General features: G+C 37.1%; 1 protein-coding gene across 1 annotated transcript in view; it reads right to left on the minus strand.

Annotated features, from left to right (window-relative positions):
• The window catches only part of F8 (coagulation factor VIII), a 108855-nt gene that overhangs the window by 35239 nt on the left and 50327 nt on the right, over positions 1–23289 (minus strand). The window contains exons 13-19 of the mRNA XM_045538788.1: positions 18028–21130; positions 5545–5698; positions 3889–4101; positions 3377–3599; positions 2983–3165; positions 1476–1592; positions 809–880 (exon numbers count right to left, since the gene is read on the minus strand). Of these exons, the coding sequence (XP_045394744.1) occupies positions 809–880; positions 1476–1592; positions 2983–3165; positions 3377–3599; positions 3889–4101; positions 5545–5698; positions 18028–21130 (4065 nt within the window). The remainder of the gene's footprint in view (positions 1–808; positions 881–1475; positions 1593–2982; positions 3166–3376; positions 3600–3888; positions 4102–5544; positions 5699–18027; positions 21131–23289) is intronic.

Raw genomic sequence — 23289 nt, forward strand, 5'->3', positions numbered from 1 at the left:
CCGTCTCTACTAAAAAAAAAATAGAAAGAAATTATCTGGCCAACTAAAATATATATATAGAAAAAATTAGCCGGGCATGGTGGCGCATGTCTGTAGTCCCAGCTACTTGGGAGGCTGAGGCAGGAGGATCGCTGAAGCCCAGGAGTTTGAGGTTGCTGTGAGCTAGGCTGACGCCATGGCACTCACTCTACCCCAGGCAACAGAGAGAGACTCTGTCTCAAAAAAAAAAAAAAAAAAAAAAAAAAAATAATTTAGGCTTTGCAGATTATATGTTCTCTGTTGTAACTACACAACTGCTGCTGTAGCCATAGATGATATGTAAATGAATAGGCATGGCTGTGTTCCAATATAAGACTATTAGGGATGCAGAAATTTGAATTTTGTAATTCTCACATGTCATGAATTTTTATTCTTATTTTTTCAATTATTTAAAAGTGGAAAATCTATTCTTAGCTTGCATGTCATACAAAAACAGATGGTGGGCTGGATTTGGCCTGTGGGCAGTAGTTTGTCAACCCTTGCTCTAAAACAACATTTGAGAACTCTCTAGATCAGACTCAAGGGGAGCAATACAAAAGGTAGGAAGAATATTTAAGGAGGCAGTGTCATTGCCCAGGTGAGAAATGATAGTGGCCTGAATTAAAATGGTCACAGTAGGAAACGGAGAAGAGGAGATGGATTCAGGAGACATCTATGGAATAGCACTAATAGAAGCATGGAGATGGGTTGGTTATCTGAAACTCTCCAGCAGAAATAAAAAAAGATATAACCAGCTCAGATTCTTGGAGAAAAAAATAATAGTATTTACCATATTGTCCTGAAGCTGTAATCTGAAAATCTCTAATGTGTCCAGAAGCCATTCCCAGTGGAGTCTGACACTCTGAAATCAAACAGGGGGAAACACAGTAGCTAGAAGTGCACAAATTTCAGCTTCTCAAATGTAAGTCAATGAAAATGGGAGAACATCAACAAATGCTAATATTTTATAGTATTTATTATGTGCCAAGAACTGTCCTAAATGTTTTATTGTATTATCTCATTTAATTCATCCTAACAAGTGCTAGAATGATTCATATTTTGCAGCTGAGGAAACTAGGGTCCATACCCAGTTTCCTCAGTTTCGAAATATGCCAGTGGTTCTCTTATTTGTTTATAGTTAAATTCCCAAACTCTTCTAAGTGATATATGTAAGTTATCTCTGGTAATCAAATGAAAATTAAGTTCCAAAATCTGCTATTGGAAATCTTGGCACTTCATCAAGTTGTGAAAATGAGGAGATTTTTTTTTCAAAGCTTCAAGCATATCTGCTCTTCTCTGAGAACTCTAATGATTTCTACCAGCAACATTAATTTTAAATTTGATAATAATGTGAGCTTATATTTATTTCCTGACACAGGCAACCATTACAGGAAGAAGGAAAGCTCTATAGAGGTAGGCTGGGTAGGCAGGGAGCCTCTGCCCACAGTGCTACTCACGCTTGCTGTACACCAGAAAAAGGGTGCTCATCCCAGCATTTAGGTGCTCGCCAATAAGGCATTGTACCCGCCAAATACCAGCTTTGGATGGTAGCATTTCCACTGTCTCAAAAACACCTTATCAAAACCAAAAGGAAAAAAGTTATTTCTTTTCACTAAAAAAATGAGCATGAGCTATATTGGCCTATGCACACTATCAAAGGAGATCTACCAAATTCAGTTCTACCACTCTTGGACTCCTCAGACCCAAAGTTCTTGCTGTGTGGCCCCTACAGCTGGAGGCACTGATCACTCCCCCAGGAAATGAGAGACAGAGTGAATGCTTTGTTGGTGTGGACAGGAGAAAGCTACTGTGTTAGGATTGGCCTGCACTCCCAGGGTTTTTCAGAGCAAAAAGTGTATTTCTCATTGACCATATGTGAGGTCTGTGGGAGAGCAGAAGTCAGGGTTAGGTCCTATTGGATCGAGTCAACTAGGGCTGTCGAGAGGAGTAAAGTTTCCCCAGCAGCAAGAAGCTGGATGTGGATGCCAAGGGGCTGAGAAATGTGTCACAAGTGACCACCCAGAATAAAGGTGGAACCAACCAAGTCAAGGGGATTTCATGATAGAGGGTCCCATAAGGGAGTCTTTAAAGTGTCCCTTGTAAGTGCCCTGCAAGAGAAAGAGTCAGCGTTAAGTATCTGCCAAGCGCTGACAGTGTGAGGCTAGCTTACAATAATGGTCCCGGTTGTAAGTAGATAAGAACTGTCCTATCCCCTTCCCTTTAACCTATCTATGCTTGAGTTTAAAACAGCAGCTCGCAAGGGCTTGTGGGGAGGCATGATAAGTACGAGGGACAGAAATTCAACCATGCCTCCCTTTCCCCACACAGACTTTCAGCGTGATGCAGGCTCAAATTGGGGGAGGGAAGATTGACATTAAATCAAGTCCAAAATTTTGATTAATATCTTGGAATGGACATTGTAATTTGACTTGAACGGTATTTGTGATACAAAGTGACTGGAGGTCTGTTTATTCCTTAAGAGTGAGCGAAAAATTTTAGGGCTTATCAGAATTTTTAGGAAGAAATAGGGGAAGTTTACCCCCACTATGAAACCTGGTTTAAAGGGACAGTGGAGAACCAAAATAAAATTGTGCTTTGATCAATGTTGTCAGTAGTACTTAATCAATATACTGGTTGCATACATAAACAAATTACTCTTTGGATAACTATTGGTTCCCTGTCGGAGTTGAGATGGTAAATGAAAAAGGAATAAATTCCTTTTTCCTAGGAAATTGCTGTGACATTATCTATTCTGTTCTATTTCCTTTATAGCAATTTTTCTGTATCTGAAATGATCTTGTTCATTTGCTAATTTATTTATCTATCTGTAGGTTTGAAAAAGTAAGTTATGTGAGAGCAAGGAGCTTGTCTGCTTTGTTCACCGTATCCCTGGTGTCTAGATCATTTAAAGTAAGTGCTCAATAATTACAATAGGTAGAAGAAAGAGCACAAACTAGCTCATACCTGGATAGAGGTTGTATGCTGCCATTTTATACTCCTCTTTTTTCCGTACAGTAAACACATGTCCACTAAAATGAATGGAATGGATGTTTTCATTGCTACCCATGCTGAGCAGATACCATCGGATCCTTTGATCCTGAGCCATTACTAAGCCTGGTAGTGTATCCATCACATAGCCATTGATTGCTAGAGAAGGAGAACACAGAGAAGGCTGTTAAAATCTAATGTACAAGTTTCTTTCCCTTCATTCCACCAAAAATACTGATACTTACGAAGATTCTACTCCCACACATATAAACTAAATTAATACAATGTTCAAGTCTCTGGTTCAAGGCTCATTTGTCAGAGTGCATGCTGCATTTCACAGTGAGTGATATTTGAGTGTGGGATATATTACCATGGAAGCGATAATTCTCTTTAAAAATGGGGTCTTCCATATTGCAAGGAGCCCTGCAGTTCCTTTCAATGTTTTCAGTGAAGTACCAGCTCTTGGTCTCATCAAAGATAGTGAAAAACAGAGCAAATTCCTGTACTGTCACTTGTCTCCCGTGGGCAGGGTTCAATGTGTTAGTGCGGCAGATCAGAAGGGGTCCAATCAAGCCTGAGTGCATATCTTTTTCCTATGGAGAGAAGACATGAATCCTATGAGTATAAGCTCTCTCATCTATGAACGAGAGTGGATTTCTTATGAATTTTTATGCCATTCCAACCTGTCCCCCATCTTCCCATGGTACAGTGTATCCTTTTCAGTAGATTCCAGAGTAATATTTCTAAAATACAAATATGATGTCACCTCCCTTATTTAAAGATTCTCATTGTGCATAGGATAACTACCAAAAGTGTAGCAAACAACACAAAGATCATGTATTTTAAACCAGAAAGTAGCCAGCACAATAGAGACCTGCTTACCAGATCAACATCAGAAAAATAAGCCCAGGCTTTGCAGTCAAACTCATCATCAGTGGGTGCCATATGATGTTGCACTTTCCAAAAGTAAGTTTTGGTTTCATTAGGCTTGGCAAAGTTTTTTCGAGGTTCTGGTCCTTGTCTCTGATCTTCCTCATAGGAAATAAGGCTAGAATAGAAGGAATAGGCACGGGAGGCCTGATTTTTGAAAGTTACCTGCAGAGGAAAAAAATAAAAAACAAAACAAGAATCATCTTTTAGGATCTGAAAGTCCTTAGCTTAGGGTTTACATCCCTAACAGGGGTGCTCATCTTTTGGTCTTTATCCAAGTTTTTACTACTCAGGAGTAAGTGTTACAGAGGATGGATGTTAGAACCCACGCTTAAGACATATGGAGGATATTGTGAGGAATTTTTCTATTCTAAATTTAAGGCATGAACTCAAGGTTGCAAAGGAGGAAATTCCTAAACACTTAAAAACAATTCCAAAATAAAAGAGAAAATGTCACCGCAGAGTTTATAAGAGACCATACACAACCCCAGGAGTTGATACTTAATGGTTTTCGTGACAAATTCCAGGATGAATACATATTATCTTTAAAAAATACTTGTTTTTCAGATTTAAAAGAGTACACATTTATCAACGAACATATTGAAAGTAAAATAAAATTCAAGGTGGAAAAATTCACCCACAATTTCATAATTTTAGATCTTTCTATATTCTTTATATAAACAATTGGGACAATAGATAGGTATTTTTGGAAAAAATAAAATTACTTCGATCTTTGGCTCACACAATGCATCAAAATAACTAACTTTTAGTCTGTAAGAATTACTGATGGATTAAAAAGTCAAATGTAAAAAATTAAACTGTAAAAGAAAGTTGAATAAAGTATAGGTGATTTAAAAATAATCTCTGGATATAGAGGGAATTTTATAAACATAAAAGCAATAAAAGTGTCAAAAAGGAAAGACTGATGGGTTGCTACCTAAAAATTCAAACCTGTTTTATTTCACAAACCATCATATATAAAATTAAGAGACAACAAATTTGAAAAAATGCCTTTCACTAAAATGGTCAATGGTTAATATCTAATCTACAAGGTGATATAATTAATAAGAAAAGCACCCCCTCACAAAAAGACAAATGTGCAAAGGACATTAACAGATAATGCATAAGAGAAAGTCTTAAAATGTTCATGTACATTGCACTTCTAAAATTTTATCACAGGAAAAGAGTTGTGATTACAGCATTATTTATATAGTGAAAAAAAGAAACTGTCTAAAATGTTGTTTAGTGTAAATGGTTAAGTAAACTGTGGTTCCATAAATAAGTTCATATAAATAGACTATTATGCAGTCATTTAAAAAGATACTTAGGAAGTGTTTTTAATGATATAAGAAATGTTTATGACATGATATTGAGTTAGAAAACAAGAAGCAGAATGATATATGGCATAATTTTGAATATATAAAGAGAAAAACACGTAGGAGAAAGTTAAGAATACATACTAAAATGATAATTATGGGATTATCTTTCAACTTCTTTATTTTTCTATACTTTAAAAATTTCCAAAGGTGAGCATACATTATTTTATAATCAGAAACAAAATAAATATATAAGAGTAATTTACTTGTAATTCCACTGTCCTTAACTCACCATGATATTGTCTTCAACTTCTGCTCTTATATATGGCCCCAAGAGTCCTAAGTGTTCATTTAGTTCTCCACGGTACAAGGGCTTAGTAAAGGAGCCATCAGTAAATTCCTGGAAAACCACCTTCTTGAACTGAGGGACCCTGCCACTTTGAGCCCTGGAGAAAAAAAAAAGCAGAAGAAAAGCAGTATCCTGTTGGACCAACTGGGTAGAAATGCCTCACATCCTTGCCTTCCCTGTATTTGAGAAAAATTTAGTAGAATTAATGATGGATTGTAAGTGTAATGGGGCAGGGAGGAGAGAAAGAGGGATTAAAGATAACTTTCAGGTTTCTGTTTTGGGCAAATGGGTGGATGATGATGCAATTCACTGAAATGGAGAACCCTAGAGAAGGAGTAGGTTGGGGTATATGCTTATAGACATATGGGACATCTATGTGAATTAAATTGGCAAATACACAGAGGTCAGGAGTTCACAAAAGAGGTCTAGAGGAAGATAATCTATATTTAGATGGTATCCAAGTCATGTGAGTCACTTACCAAAGTCAATTTCTTATGTTCTCATTTTACTGGACATCCTAAGAAGCATTTTGGATAGTTAACCACTCCATCCTCCTTGAAATACTCTGTCCCAGGCTTCACTACTATGTAAGTTCCATGAAAGCAGGGGTTTTGTCTGTTTCGTCCAGTGCTGTATTTCTAAGCAGCTGGAATGGTGCCTGACCACAAAGTAGGTGCTCAAAAAATATCTGTTGAATGTTGAATCAATGTAGAATGTGTAAACATACTCCAAATATAAGATAGCCCCAGGGTCCAGTCCTTGGAGCTCTTTTCTTTACTTTCTAAAAACCTTTTAAAATTGTGAACTAAAACATATATAATGAAGTGCATAAAACATAAATGCCTTTGGTACAAAAATGCAACCATCACCCAGATCAAGAACATTGCCAGCAACTCACAAGATTCACTGTATGTCCCTTTTCAATCACACTCTCTCCCTCTCCACTAAAGGTAACCATGATTCTGATGTTTATGATAATCATTTCTTGGCTTTTCTTCATAATTTTACCACTTATGTACACATCCTTAAAAATATAGTCTAGTTTTGCCTGGTTTTGAACTATGTAATTGGAAACATATTGTATACTTCTTTTGTTTCTTCTTTCACTCAACATTATGGTTGTGAGATTCATCTACATTGTTTTGTGTGGCTATAGCTTGTTCATTCCCATTGTTGTATATAGTATTCCATTATATGAATATACCCCAATCATGAACATTTTAGTTCTAATTTTTGGTACTCACAAATAGGCCTGATAGAACCTTCTAGTCTGCATATCTTTTGGTGAACACATACATGCATTTCTGTTGAGCACATATCTAGGAGTGGAATTGCTGGGTATACATATATTCAGCTTTGGTGGGTACTGCTACACTGTTTTCCAAAGTAGCTGCACCATTTTCCATTTTCATCAACAACGTATGAAATTCATTTTCCCCAAATCCTCACAAACGTGGTACTGACTGTATTTTTACATTTTTGGACATTCTGGTGGTTGCATAGCAGTGTCTCACTGTGGTCATATTTTGCATTTCCCTGATTAATACGGTTGAGCATTTTTTTCTTGTGAGTAGTAGCCATTTGGATTTCCTCTTTTGTGGAGCACCTGTCCAAGTTATTTTTGCCAATTTTTCTACTGAAGAATCTGCTTTTTTCTTATTGATTCAAAGGATTACTCTGCAATGTCCTGATATAGGTCCTTTGTGCTATGTATATGGACATCTCCCATTTTGTGGCTAATCTTTTCATGCTCTTTATGTTATCTTTGATGAGCATAAAATTTCATAATTTTAATGTAGTGGAATTTGTCCCAAAATATTTCATGGCTAGTGATTTTTGTGTCTTGATGTCAAATCTCTTTCTTTCCCTACCCTGCAGATCTTAAAATATTCTTCCATTTTTCTAAGATATTTGTGGTTTTATCTTTCACATTTAGACTTGTAGCCCAATGTGAGTGGATTTGTGTGTATGGTGTGAGTTAGAGATCCAATTTAATGCTTTGTACATATGGATACAAAAATTTCCCAATTGAAGTCTGCCTTTCTGTGATACCTTTGTCATAAATCAAGTGTTTATATATGTATGAATCTAGCTTTAGATTTTCTACTCTGTTTCATTTACCTATTTATCCCTATACCAATTATCACACTTTTAATTACTATAGCTTTAAAATAAGTCTCAATATGTTATACAGAAATTCATCTCATCTTGTTCTTCTTCTTCAAGAGGGTCTTGGCTACTCTTGGACCTTTGCATTTTCATATTAATTTCAGAACCAGCTTGTTAAGTTCTACATAAGAAAAGACTTTTGGGGATTTTCATTTATGTTATACTGAATCTACAGATCAGTGTGAGAATAATCTACATTTTCAAATATTGTGTTTTCTAATCTATGTACATCATATTTTCATAGTTTTTTTCTCATAGAGATCTTGAAAAAATTAGTTATACTTATTTCTAGATACTTGTTACTATTTTATTCTATTATGCATTTACTTTCACTCCTCTTTGTGTCTCACGTAACCAACACACTCAAACTAACTTTTCTCTGGTCATGGCTCTCCTAGAAAGTGGCCATCTTGACTTATGACCACTCTCAAGAGAGAAACCTCAAGACCAAATTAGAAAGAAACCATAAAAATAAAAATCACAATCCAGCTTCTTACTAGAATCAGTATTCTTCAGCTCAGCAAACTTGCAAGCACTGTGAGGTGTGTGTCAATCCAGTACAGGGGCATAACCAGCACTGGCTTGTCCTGGATGGTTGAAGATAATCACCTGAGCAATGAAGCCAGCTGCTCCCACTGGTGAGTTATTTTTGCTATCACAGGCCATGTTGCCACTATGAACATCTTTGACAGGCACATTCTTAACATTGAAGGCTGTGTCGTTCCCAGGAAGAGCTTCACTCAAAGCTTCATGGTGCAATTCAGTTGTAATGTTACCTGGAACAAAGGGGACCACCATGCTGGGTTTGACAATACCAGTCTCTATTCAGCCCTCATGGACAGTACCAACAGTACCAATTTTGTAGACATCCTGGAGGGGCAGATTCAAGGGCTTGTCAGTTGGACAAATTGGTGGCAGGATACAATCCAGAGCTCCAAGCAGCATGGTTCCACTGGCATTGCTGTCTTTATGGGTGACTTTCCATTCCTTGAACCAAGGCATGTTTAGCACTTCACTCCAGCATGTTGTCACCATTCCAACCAGAAATTGGCATGAATGCTACTGTGTCTGGGTTGTAGCCAATTTTCTTTTCTTTCTTTCTTTCTTTCTTTTTTTTTTTTTTTTTTTGAGACAGAGTCTCGCTCTGTTGCCCAGGCTAGAGTGCCGTGGCATCAGCCTAGCTCACAGCAACCTCAAACTCCTAGGCTTAAGCAATCCTTCTGCCTCAGCCTCCCGAGTAGCTGGGACTACAGGCATGTGCCACCATGCCCGGCTAATTTTTTTTCTATATATATTTTTAGCTGTCCAAATCATTTCTTTCTATTTTTAGTAGAGACGGGGGTCTCGCTCTTGCTCAGGCTGGTCTTGAACTCCTGACCTCGAGCAATCCTCCCGCCTCGGCCTCCCAGAGTGCTAGGATTACAGGCATGAGCCACCGCACCCGGCCTAGCCAATTTTCTTAATGTAAGGCTGTATTCCTTAACTATTTCTTCATATCTCTGCTGGCTATAGTGTGGCTCGGTGGAATTTATTTTGTTAACATCAAAGTTAGTTGTTTCCCACTCACTATAATGCTTATAGATCTGTCCACTCTTGAAGATACCACTTTCAAATTTATTAATACCACCAGCAAAAATCAGGGCAGCACAGTTAGCCTGAGAGGTGTCTGTATTCACGTTTTTAAAATTGATACATAATAATTGGACATATGTATAGAGTACATGTGATATTTTGATACACACATACAATGTGTAATGATCAAATCAAGGTAATTGGGATATCCATCACCTTAACCATTTGTCATCTATTTGTATTTGGAACATTCCCAATCTTCTAGCTATTTTGGAAAAAACAATAAATTATCATGAACTATACTCATCCTACTGTGCTATCGAACACTAGAAGTTATTCTTTCTATTTCACTGTATTTTTGTGCCCATTAACCAAACTTTCTTCATTCTCCTTAACCCCCTACCCTTCACTACCTCTGGTAACTACCATTCTAATCTCTACCTCCATGAAATCCACTTTTTAGCTCCCATATATGAGTGAGAATATGTGATATTTGTCTTTCTGCCCCTGGATTATTTCACTTAACATAATGACCTCCAGGCTCATCTCTGTTGTTGAAAATGACAGGATTTCATTATTTTATGGCTAAATAATATTCCACTGTATACATGTACCACAATTTCTTTTTCTGTTAATCTGTTGATGGAAACTTAGGTTGATTCCATATCTTGGCTATTGTGAATAGTGCTGTGTTAAACATGGGGGTGCAGATAACTCTTCAGCACACTGATTTCCTTTCTTTTGGATACATAACCAGTAGTGGGATCGCTGGATCATATGGTAGTTCTATTTTTGTTAATAGTTTTCTGAGGAATCTCCATACCGTTTTCCATAATGTCTGTCCTAATTTATGTTCCCAAAAAGAGTGGACAAGAGTTACTTTTTCTCTGCATCCTCACCAGCATTTGTTTTTTTTTTTATAATAACCATTTTAACAAGGGTGAGGTGATATATCATTAATGTTTTGATTTGCATTTCCCTGATCACTAGTGCTGTTGAGCATATTTTCATATACCTGTTGGCTGTTTGTATGTCTTCTTTTGAGAAATATGTATTAAGATCTTTTGTCCATTTTTAAATTGGATTATTTGGGGTTTTTTCCTACTGAGTTGTCTGATGTATATATTCTGGTTATTAATCCCGTGTTGGATAGACAGTTTGCAAATATTTTCTCCTATTCTGTAGGTTGTCTCTCCACTCCCACTGACTGTTTTCTTTGCTGTGCAGAAGGTTTTTTAGCTTGATAAAATCCCATTTGTCTATTTTTTGTTTTTGTTGCCTGTACTATTGAGGTATTATCCAAAAAACCTTTGCCCAGACCAATGTCCTGAAGCATTTCCTCAATATTTTCTTCTAACACTTTCATAGTTTCGGGTCTTACATTTAAGTCTATAATACATTTTGATTTAATTTTTGTATACGGTGAGAGATTAAGTTTCATTCTTCTGCATGTGGATATCCAGTTTCCCCAGCACTATTTATTAAAGAAATTGTTCTTTCCCCAAATTATGTTCTTGGTGACTTTTTTGAAAATGAGTTGGCTGTAAATGAGTGGATTTATTTATGGTTTCTCTATTCTGTTCCATTGGTCTATGTGTCTATTTTTATGCCAGCAACATGATGTTTTGGCTATTATAGCTTTGTAGTATATTTTGAAGTCAGGTAGTGTGCTGCCTCCAGATTTGTACTTTTTGCTCAGGATTGCTTTGGCTATTCAAGGTCTTTGTGGTTCTATACATATTTTAGGATTATTTTTTTCTACTTCTGTGAAGAATATCATTAGTATTTTGATAGGGATTGCATTGAATCTGTAGATTACTTTGAGTAGTGTTATTTTAACAATATTAATTATTCTGATCCATGAGCATGGGAGGTCATTCTATTTGTGTTCTCTTCAATTTCTTTCATCAGCATTTTATAGTTTTCATTGTAAAGATCTTTCACTTCTTTGCATAAGTTTAGTCCTATATATTTCATTTATTTTTATTGTAGCTATCGTAGATGGAATTACTTTCTTGATCTTTAAGATTGTTTCTTGTTCATGTATAGAAATGCTACTGATTTTTTATGTTGATTTTCTATCCTACAACAAAGGGGAGGGGAAAGTAGTAGAACAAGGAGTTCAATCTGTAACTGACCGTGAACAATCAAGTGAGATAACTCACTATCTCTTTATTTAGGTCTATTAATATTTGCTTTATATAGGCATTCCAGTGTTAGGTAAATATATATTATGATTGTTATATCTTCTTGCTGAGTTGATAACTTTATCATTATATGATGACCTTCTTTGTCTCTTTTAATAGTTTTTGAATTGAAACCTGTTTTATCTGATATAAGTATAACTACTTACTCCTGTTCTTTTTTGATTTCCACTTGCATGGAATATCTTTTTCCATCTCTTCACTTTCAGATTGCTTCTATTCTGCCATTTTAGTGACATCACTCTAACCATGTTTTTGACAGAGCCCATGTGTACTGGAACATCAATGATGGTCACATGATACTTGCTGGTCTCAAGTTTCTTTAGGGATATATCAATGATAATACCATATTCATGTTCAGCTTTCAGTTTATCCAAAACCCAGGCATACTTGAATGAGCCTTTTCCCATCTCAGCAGCCTCTTTCTCAAATTTTTCGATGGTTCTTTTGTTGAACACACATTTATACATCAGATGGCCAGGAGCGTTGGCCAGGAATATACATGTCCAATGACAATGATGTTGATGTGAATCTTTTCCTTTCCCAATTTTGGCTTAGATTTAGCAGTGGTTTTCATGACACCTGTGTTCTGACAGCAAACTCATTGTGAAAAAAAGCAACTCTATATATCTTAAAGCTCATAAAACACTTTATCATTGTTTATACAAATAATATTTATAGTTATCCACATATTTATGCTTTTTTGCTCTTTATTCTTTCTTGCTTCTCACACCTGTCATTTGGTATCACTTTTACATTGTCTTAAGTATAACATAGGAATATTTTTAGTGAGTTTTTGCTAGTGGTGAAGTTTCCTGTTTATGCTTGTCTGAAAATATACTTATTTCACCTTCATTTCTGAATCATATATTTAACGGCTATGGAATCCTAGGTTTGCAGTTATTTATTTCAATGCCTTTTAGATATCATTTCCCCATATTCTATCTTTATTAGTTTTGTTCAGCTTTTCAAAAAACCAACTCTTAGTTTCATTGATCTTTTCTATTGTTTTTCTAGTTTCTATTTCATTTATTTCTATTCTAATCTTTATTATTTGCTTCCTTCTGCTAACTTTGGGTTTAGTTTCTTCTTGTTTTTCTAATTCCATAAGGTGTAACATTAGTTTGTTTATTTGAGATCTTTCTTTTTTGTGTAGGAATTTATCACTATAAATTTCCCTTTTAAAACTGCTTTTGCTGCATCCCATAAGTTTTGTTTTTGTTTTTTTTTTTTTTTTTTTTTTTTTTTATTTTATTTTTTTGAGACAGAGTCTCACTTTGTTGCCTGGGCTAGAGTGAGTGCCGTGGCATCAGCCTAGCTCACAGCAACCTCAGACTCCTGGGCTTAAGCGATCCTACTGCCTCAGCCTCCCGAGTAGCTGGGACTACAGGCATGAGCCACCATGCCCGGCTAATTTTTTTTTTTTTTTTGTATATATATTTTTAGTTGGCCAGATAATTTCTTTCTATTTTTTAGTAGAGACGGGGTCTCACTCTTGCTCAGGCTGGTCTCGAACTCCTGACCTCGAGCGATCCACCCGCCTCGGCCTCCCAGAGCTAGGATTACAGGCGTGAGCCACCGCGCCCGGCCCCCATAAGTTTTGGTATGTTGTGTTTCCATTTTCATTTGTTTCAAGATATTTTTAAATTTCTCTTTTAATTTCTTCTTTGACCCAGTAATTGCTCAGAATCATATTGTTTAATTTACATATATTTGTAAATTTTCCATAATTACTCCTGTTATTGATTTCTAGTTTTATACTATTGTGGTCAAAAAGACACTTGATATTATTTTGATCTTCTTAAATGCATTAAGGCTTGTTTGTGGCCTAATATATGATCTATCCTAGAGGGTGTTCCATGAGCACTTGAAAAGAATGTGCATTCTGTTGCTGTTGAGTGGAATGCTCTGTATGTATTTCTTAGTTCCTTTTGGTCTAAAGTGTAGTTCATGTCCAATGTTTCTTTATTGATTTAATGTCTGATCTGTCTATTGTTGGAAGTGGGATACTGAAATTCAATACTATTACTATGCTTGGAGTCTATGGCTCCCTTCAGATCTCTTAATGTTTGTTTTATATATTTAGGTGTTCTGATGTTGGGTGCATATATATTAAGTAATTAAATATGAAATGTCCGATTTTGAGTCAAAAGTGTAGCTTATTATATCTCAAACAAGATGTAGTATAATTAATCAAAGTATGTACCTAAACTATTGACACAGGTTTGCCATCTTAACAGTAGCTTACTTATGCCAGCAGCAAAGAAGCCTGGAGAGTGAGTGGCCATGAAATCACCAAAGGAATTTTCCACAGTTTGTTCAGAATTGAATATTTTTCCTTGTAAGAAGTGGTACAAAGCCTGGAAGAAGTGGTAGTCAGTTGGTGTAAGGTCTGATGAATATGGTGGATGACAAAGAGTTTCCAAGTCCAGCCTCTGTAGTTTGAATGATGTTGTTTTTGCAACATGTGGTCGAGCGTTGTCTTGCAAGAGGATTGGCCTGTCTCTATTGACAAATCTTGACTGCTTAATTGCAAGCATCCTCATCGTTTTGTCCAATTGGCTTCAGTAGACATCTGCTGTAATGGATTGACCAGGTTGTTCTTTTTTCTTTGAATATGTTCTCTGTCCCTTTATCTTTATAAGATAAAGATATCCTTTCATCTTATATACTGATAATGGATATCTTGTTTTGCTTGATGGTGTCCCATTTGTTTCTTAACTCATCTTCACTCTTTTAAATTCTTTTTTCTTTTGCTCATCAGATTGGATGATTTCCAGTGACCTGTCTTTGGGTTCAGTGAACCTTTCTTCTACTTGATCTAGTTTGCTTTCAACTCCTCTACTGAATTTTTCAGTTCAATTATAATATTGTTTCAATGATTTCTGTTTGGTACTTTTTTGTACTCTTTGTTGAAATTCTCAGTTTGTTCTTGCATTACTCTCCTGACCTTAGTGAGCATCTTTATGACCATTATTTAAAATTTTATTTTGGATAAATTACATATTTCCACTTCATTTTTGGGTAGGTTTCTGGAGATTTATCTTGTTCTTTTGTTTGGAATGTATGTCCTTGTTTCTTCATTTTCCTTGACTTTCTGTGTTGGTTTCTGCACGTTAGATAAGATAACTGCCTCTCCCAGTCTTGCTAGACTTGCCTTGTATAGGGGAAGGATCTCATCAATCAGTTCAGTCAGATATTTTAAGGTATCCCTTAAATCTTTGTGTTCATCCAAAGTGCTGTCTCTGGTTTTGGTGGTCCCCTGGAGATCATAATGTGCCATGTCTTATCAGTACCCCAAGACCAATACCGAGACCCTATCAGTACCCAAGACTAGTACCCCTAGAAGCCAGGCTGTTTAGGTATAGTTGGAAAGGCTGGTGTGTTGGGTATGCGTTCCAGTTTTTTCTACCCTCACAGTGAAGCTGGGATGCTCAATGTAAATATGCTGCATTTTTAAAGCCCCTTTTCTGCACTGATCCTGGGAGATGAACCCCCTGTAAATGCTTGTGTACCCATATATAACTGATGCTTTTTTGTGTCTTGAGAGATTTGTGTTTGCCTAGTCTCTTCTGCTGTCAGAGCTAGGAGGCTTAGGATGCAGTCCCTCAGGTGGAAGCTGTAAAATTTGGGGCACTGGATATATGGACAAACTCTTTTTAGTTGTAATTAATAGACCTGGAGTTATCAATGGAGCAAGCCTTGGGAGAAGGCTCAGGAAGTGCTTATCTGTTTCTCAGGCTGCCAGCAGGCTACCGTTTGTCCCATTAACTCTCAGATTCAAGTTATTTAGAAGCCAGGCAGCCAAGTAGCTACTGGAAGAGTGTGTCATAAACCCCTCCCAGGGAGAAACAGGAATCTGTGTTTGCTTTTTAAGCCCCTTCTCCACACTTCTCCCTGGGTATGAAGCCCCCCAATTTTTCCTGTGGTACTGTGGTATAGAGAGACTTGCATATGCCTAATCCCCTCTGCTCCCAGAGTTAGAGAATTAAAAGCCAAACCATGGGGAGCTTTAGAGTTAGGACACTGTATGTGATGTCCAAGCTCTCCTATCCACAGACAGAAGCTGGGTGCTTTCCCAATTGTATGGCACAGTGCCTTGGACAGTGTCCATGCCTCAGCATGCCTCAGCTTTTCTTAAATATTTGATGTGGATGTTTACTCAATTATCTAGTGAGTAGGTCTCTCAACTGGTTTCTGACTTTCTCTCAGAGGAAAATGATCTGTGAATAGATGTTTATTTGGTGCATCCACGGGTGGAGGGGGAGTCAGGAGCCTCTATTCTTCCATGGTCTATCTTTAATTAGTACTATTGAAAAGTCACCTCTCTGTATCTCATTTGAAAGTGTATTGTATTTTTTCTTTGGCTGATTTTAAGAGTTTTCTCTTGGGTTTTCTGCAGTTTCATTCTGATGAAATGTGCATTGGTGTTTATTTTTTTATTTATCCTGGTTGGGATTTGTTGAGCCCCCTGAATTTGTGCATTGATGTCTTTTTTAAATTCTGGAAAATATTTAGCCATTGCCTCTTCAAATATTGCTTCTCCTCTAATCCCTAGTTCCTTTCCTTCTGGGATTTCAATTAAACATTGGTTAGTACTACTCCTTCTATCCTTTGTCTCTCTTCTGGTTATCTATTGTTTTATCACAAACTACCTCAAAACTTCAGTGGCTTAAAACAGCAACCATTTTATTATACTGTTGGCATCTGGACCAGTATGGAGGGCCCAAAATGGCTTCATTCACATGTCTAGTGACTTGGTAGAGAATGCTGCAAAGCTGGACTCAGCTAGGATTATTGACTATAGGATCTACATGTGACCTTTCCAGAATGGTGACACCAGGGTAGTCAAACTTCTTACATGGTGGATCCATTGTTCCAGAGAAAAAATCCCAGGAGAATCAGATGTAAGCTGTATATATACAGATGATCCCCGGCCTAGCCTTAGGATCACACAATATCACTTCCACCACATCTATTGGAAAGGATGCCCTATTCAATAAATGGTGCTGAAAAAATTGGAGAGCCACATGCAGAAAAATGAAACTAGATCCAATAGAATTTGTCACAAATGAGATAATGCCAGTCCAGATCAAGGAGAGAGGAATTAAAGAATAGCAAGGTCACATTACACAAGAGTATGTAGCACGTCTATTCTGCGAAAATATAGTTGGCCAGAGTCTCTCATTATTTCTTTTGTATTTTCCATTTTTAAAAAACTCTACATGCTGCATTACATAGTATTTCTTTTTTACTTACCTACAAGTTCACCAATTCTTTTTACATGATGCTTAATTATTTTAATAATTATATCTAATTATTCTAAGATCTTAGGCCTATGAGTTTGTTTAGGTTCTCTATTGTTTCTGTTGCATCTTGCTTATTTTTTTTTGTTTCCTTTTATACCCAGTATCTTTGCATTCTGGGTATTGTATCTGAAATATTTGTGAAAATAATTTGAGGCCCAGGATGTTGGTTTCTTCTCTGGAGAGGTTTTACATTTTCTTCTGCCAGATGCCTGGGAGCACTGCCAATCCGAAACTGGCTTAAATTATGATCAGGAATAGAGGTTTCATGGACAACACAGATGACAGAAAACTGGGCTATAACTTAACAGAGTGAAAGTTAACTGATTCACTATTACCTTGAGGATGTTGCTCTTTGGGGGCCCAGCTTAAAGTGGGATGGTTTATATCTACTTTTGTTTCCTTGGTTATCTCATCAAGTGTTATTTAAGTGCTATCTACATGCTTATGACTCCCAACTTTATATCTTTAGCATAGACCTCTTCCTTCGACTCTAGATTTCATATATCAAACTGCCTATTCAACACCTCAATTTGGATGTCTATTGGGAATCTCAAGTTTAATATGTAAAAAACAGACCCTTGAGTATTTCCTCAAATAAATCTGTTCTACCTTAAGCCTTCCACATCTCAGTAAATTACACCATCATTCACCTACTTGTTCAGGACAAAAATTAAAAATCTGCTTTGAATATAATCCCCTCATTCTCTTCATAATCAACAGCCAGCCATGTATGCTTCTCTTCAAATTACGCCCCATATCCTTGCATTTATTTCCATTTCCATCACCACCACACAGGTCTAAATAACTGTTTCTTCTTATCTGTACGACTGCAGCTGCCTCTTAACTGGTTTCCCTTCCTCTATTCTTGCTCATGGATGCTATGTTACACAATCCCATATAATTGGCATTTCCTGCAGTTTGGACCTACACAAAAGACCTGCTTTTTGCCTCCCTACATCATCCTCTAATTCTCATTATTGGTGTCATCATCTAACCTTCCATTTACTCTTAAGCTTCATCTAGACTTTGCCAGATGGTTCTCAGGGTTCCTCTATAAAGCAATATCTGGAGTTTCACTGCTGCAGATAAGGTGTGCCTTTCCTACCATTTCAGCACCTGGGAAAGTAAAAAGTCACAATAGAAGGACAAAGGAATAACCAGTAAATTCATACCTGTTTCTTAGAGCATAGGGGGATCCACTCATCCCATAATCCCAGAGCCGCTCCACTGCAGCAATAAAATAGTGTCGTGTTTTCTTTTGAAAGCTGCGGGGGTTCTGATTTTCATCCTCATCATAGATGTCAAAATCTTCCCTTTTCATTTCAGTTGAGATGGTATCATCATAGTCAATTTCTTCTTGATCTGACTGAAGAGTAGTAAGGGTTATTTCCCTTTGATGGCGTTTTAAGACAAGTGGGTTTTGAGAGCATAACCTTCCAGTCTTTCCTTGTTTTGCCCAAGTGGCTTCTCTTTGGGGTCCATCTTGTCCCTCATTTATTGCTGCTATTACATGATTGCTTTCACATAGGTTCAGGGGCAAAATGGTGTCCTTTGTCTTTAAAGCTATGTTTTTTGGTGACTTCTCTTGGGATTTCCACTCTTTTTTTGGCATCTGAGCAGCATATTGGTTATTCCAAGCAAAAGGACCCAGCAGCTTGGAGGGAGTCTTTTCAGAGCTTTCTGTTGTCCCTTTCAAAAAGGGGACTTTTCCAGGTCTATTTGCTTTATTCCATTTAATAGCTCTCTGTGTTTTCCGAGGAAAAATATTTTTCATGAGATCCACATAGCCAGAAGACCCATTACTAGTTTCTATAGGGAAAAGGTCCTCCTGATGAATGCGAACTTTTAGAAGCAATTCAACTTTCCCAGATGCTTCAGGCAAGCCTAGTTGCAAGGGAACAGTATTCTCAAGTTTCTTGTATGTAACTGAATTTGTGGCACTTGTCTCCATGGAGCCAACTTTTCCTTGATCACTAATCGTCTCCAAGGTTAGCATGGATAAAGAAAGGTTATTTCTTTTGGCTCCTTGTAAAAAATGACTGCTTTCTTGGACTCCAGAACTTTTCTTCCTACAGGCTGATGCTAGAAGATGAGAAGAGTTGTCTTGGGATGGTATCCTGGTCAGATCTGTAAGTCCAATAGATTGAAATACCGATACCTTTGCAATGGGTAATGCAGAGCTATTCTTTTGAGTGATGCCATGACTCCTAATAAGACAATCTAATAAAGGAGACTGAGTAATGACCTTTTTCTCCTTGTTATCATAGTCTATGTGTGTGAGGGTACCCTGGGTTAAATATTTGCTGGTTTTGGACCACTGGATTGAGGTGTCATCCACAATTATCTCCTTTTTAAGCTCTATTTCTTCTAGTGGGAGTCTGAATTGTTTCAAAGCCCGCTTACCACGTTGAGTGATAACATTCTGCTGGCTTGGATTAGGAGACATCCTTTTGGTGCCTGGATACTTCTCTACCATTTGCTTGGTTTGATTTCTCAAGCCTTCTAAGTTTTCTTCCTCCCTTGTTTTTGAGAAATTGGCCATGTGAATCTCTGTTCTATTTGGTAAATCATTTGATGACCTGTTGTCTTGAAGTACTAAAGCATATGCCCCCTCATCTAAACCTTGTACATTTTGTCTAGTGCTCTGTAAGAAAAGGTTCTTCATGAAATTCTTAATGCTAGTCACTGTATATCCCTGAGGCAAAACTACATTCTCTTGGATTAATTTTTCCTTCTTTTCTATTTCTTCCTGAAATTTTTTTTCTTGATTGCTTGTATCATTTTCATGTACATTAGCCAACTTAGTAAGAAATACGCTCCTGCTGCTTGGAAAAGCCATCTCTTTGAGTCCTGTGTCCTTTGCAAATTCATCCTCTCCTACTACCACTTTATTCTTCTCTGACAAGAAATTCTGATCTTTCATGGATTTTTCTGATCCTGAAGATATTAATTGCTTTGGACTGGGGCCTTGCCCAGAGTTCAGGGAATTCTTTCCATGGGTTCTTTTTATCCAATTTGCTGATTCTGGAAAGAACAGCATCTTGAAGAATGACATTTCTGGATTTTCTGCATGTGGTGACACAGAGCCATCTTGTGTTTGGTGGACCATTTCCACATTTTTTGATGAAGTAGTTTTATTTGATACACGATTTGGCCTCAAAGCCATAGTATTTTTGTCCGTAAACATTTTATCATGAATCAAAGATACCACTTCTTGAAACTCAGGATCACTTTCTTGCCAGACTGAGGTAGTGTTCTCATTTAATAATGTTGGGCCATCAATGTGAGTCTTTCTGCTAGTTGTTGAATTACTGGATGCCTTGTTTGTCTTTACCAAGGTGATATTAACTTTGAATAAAGCATTATCTTTGATCAATGAAGCAGTACCGTGAGCTCTTTTCTCTTTAAATAATCTGTCACTCTCCATTGATGATAAATTTTTTCCCAGTGAACTTTCTTGACTGTTTTTTAAAGCTGCTTCTAACAACTCATCAACGTTATTCCCTTCACTCAAGCTCAGAGGAACACCAGATCCAATAAGGGGAAATAAATTTTTGCCAAATACAGTGGTGTCTAATTTACTATCAAAGTGAACTGGCATATTTGGGGGTCCTGAGGAACCTATCTTTTCATTACCTGCTGCTAAATTGTCTGATGGAATTGTTGGTGAAGTCATTAGATTATCTGATGAACTAGAAACTTCTAAATCAAGTTTTTTCAACTCTACTGCTATAGTTGTCCCCAGATTCTCATTGAATCTTAATTGGAGGCCTGGTTCAGGAGTAAATACTATGTCCCCACTGTGATGGAGCTCTGGCCTGACTTGTGCCACTTCAGATGGGCCCTCCTTATTGTCTATTGCTGCAGGTGAATGATCGTCAGGAATAGCCTTATCTGTGGCTTCTTGGAGATCAGATAAGGATAACCCATGTGGAGTAGGACTCTGTCCTAAGATCATCAACAAATCACTAGAGGAGACATTTTGTACTTTAAACATCTGTTTTCTCTCTCCAAACCGAGGGTCAATCTTCTGTATGTCATTTTCTGGAATTGTGGTGGCTTTGAATTGCTTTTGCCTAATGCTAGGGTGCTTTGAATTCTCGGAGAAGCTTCTGGGTTGAATAACGTTGTTTTCACTCAGCAAGTATGTTGAAATATCTTCATATGTATCCTCATAATAATCACCAGTGTTCCCGTCACAACTAGAAACCTTCAGTAAGGCTGTCATGCCTCTGTTCCGAAAGTCTGAGTTGTGGCACCCCAGAACCCACAGACCTGGAGATGATGAAGAATAAGACTCTGGTTACTCATAACCCAGGTTTTAAGAAAGTTTTTTTTAGAGGTTCTCTCCTGTTCTCAGATAAATGAAAAAAATACTACTCAGTACCATTATATCACAGAGTTAAATCCCTGCCACATGTAACAGTCCAACGATGGCGGTAAAAGTGGTTTTTGCATTGCTGCTGTTGTGCTATGCCTGTTTGTGATCACATGAAAGGGCTGCAATTAAAAATGAACAGATATTGGGATAAAAATTGAGAAATGTGATTAATATATACAATAGTGGAGAGTCTTAATAGTCACACAGAACTCTCATGATGACAGTGACTTAATTCAGGACAGTTTTTATAACAGCTAGGTGTTATTGCTGTATAACATAGTGGCACAGGTTCTAGAGTCAGCTTTCCTGGGTTGAAATCCTAGTTCTACCATTTACCAGCTGTGTTACTTTGAGCAAGTCACTTAAGCTCTCTGAGCTTGTTTTCTAATTTGCAAATGAGTCTAATAGTATCTACCCCATCATGTAATGCACTGAAATCACACAAGAATTCCTAGCATCCACTGTTACCATTTGCAAAATAAATAAGCACAAGGGAGTAGCACTTTGGTCTAGGATCCACCTAATATAAAATCCTACCATGGTGCTAGCAATATTAATTTCACCTAAGAACAGGATTAGCTGAGTGAAAGAATACAATAAATTATAATAGGCCAATTCCATGCTGGTAAATTAGATGCATAAGCATAAGGGACAAAATCCACCCTTACCAATCTACACAGCAGGTACCTAAACAGCTTTGTCATCTCACACATCTTTGCAGGCAAGATCTTAACTGCATCCAGCTTCCCCTCAAAGGGAAACCTTTTCTCAAAAGTATGTTCCATAGAGCCCTGTGTGATAATGGGATGTCCACGAAAAAGCTTTCTACGATCAAATACATTTTGGAATCACTTCACATTGCATTCTATGTCCAGCCAAATTACCAATCAAATGGGAAAGGAAAATAAAAACATTTTCTAATATGCAAGGACTCCAAAAATTTACCTCTAAAGTAGCCATTTCCAGGAAGTGATTATAGAATGTTCACCACCAAAATAAAGGAGGATATCTAAAAAGAGTAAGACATGGGATCCAGAAACCAGGTACCTATCCTGAGGGAGGGTGAAGAAAAGTCCCAAGCTGACAACTGAGCCTCAGGCCTAGAGAGAACCAGCCCAGACTGGAGCAAGAGAATGCATGGCTCCAGAAGATCAGTTTCTGAGCAAAAAGGATACGTTACCAGATAGAACTCTTGAAAAAAGGGGAGACTAAAGGGCAGACGTTATGAGAACAGGAAAATAATTAGAAGTTACAGTTAAACTAGTTATGAAAATGGAAATGTAATACTCTTTGCTTCCACAGTAAACATTTACATAGGCATAATAATGCGATTGTACTAAAAACAGGGACATAACTATATGATAAATTTGGGGATTGGGAGTCCAATTTCTGATATTTGAAGCATATTTTTGATGGTGTAAAACCATGGTGAGTCAGGGTAGACCAGAATTGGAGCTAAATGAATAATTTAAATAAGGTTTTAGATTCCTAAAATTCCACTGTTATAACTGAGACCAAACAAATCCATTTTTTTCTTCCTGAGGAGGACAGTAATTGGGTAAGAAAAAGGGAAATACCTCAATAAACAGGTCTGGAATAACATACACCAAAGTAATAACGTGGCTTAACTCTGAGAGGGGCCTGGGATTGGAAATGATGATCAAGAGGGACTTTAGTTACATTTGTATTGGTTGAATTTTTGTAATGAGAGCATCTTCTTGTATTACATATGTGGCTAAAAATAAATTTAAAACATTATAATTAATTCATAAATCTTAGTCCAAGAGCTTAAAGAAGAGTTGGTTCTTTGATGAAAAAGTCAATAAAATAGATAACCAAATAAAAATTAAGAAATTTCTCATATATAAATTTTGAAATAAGAAAGGATATATAATTACAGATTACAAAGAAAATGAAAAGAATTGTAATTCCCTTGGAGATGCCTCAGCTGCCAATCTCTTCCCTAACTTCTGACATAGGCACAAACTACTTAGCTAAGTTTTGGACTTGGTCAGCACTGCAAATATACAGATCGGCCTCCTGCTTCTGTGAT

The sequence above is a fragment of the Lemur catta genome, chromosome X (genome assembly GCF_020740605.2).
Source record: "Lemur catta isolate mLemCat1 chromosome X, mLemCat1.pri, whole genome shotgun sequence".
NCBI classification, from domain to species: Eukaryota; Metazoa; Chordata; class Mammalia; order Primates; family Lemuridae; genus Lemur; species Lemur catta.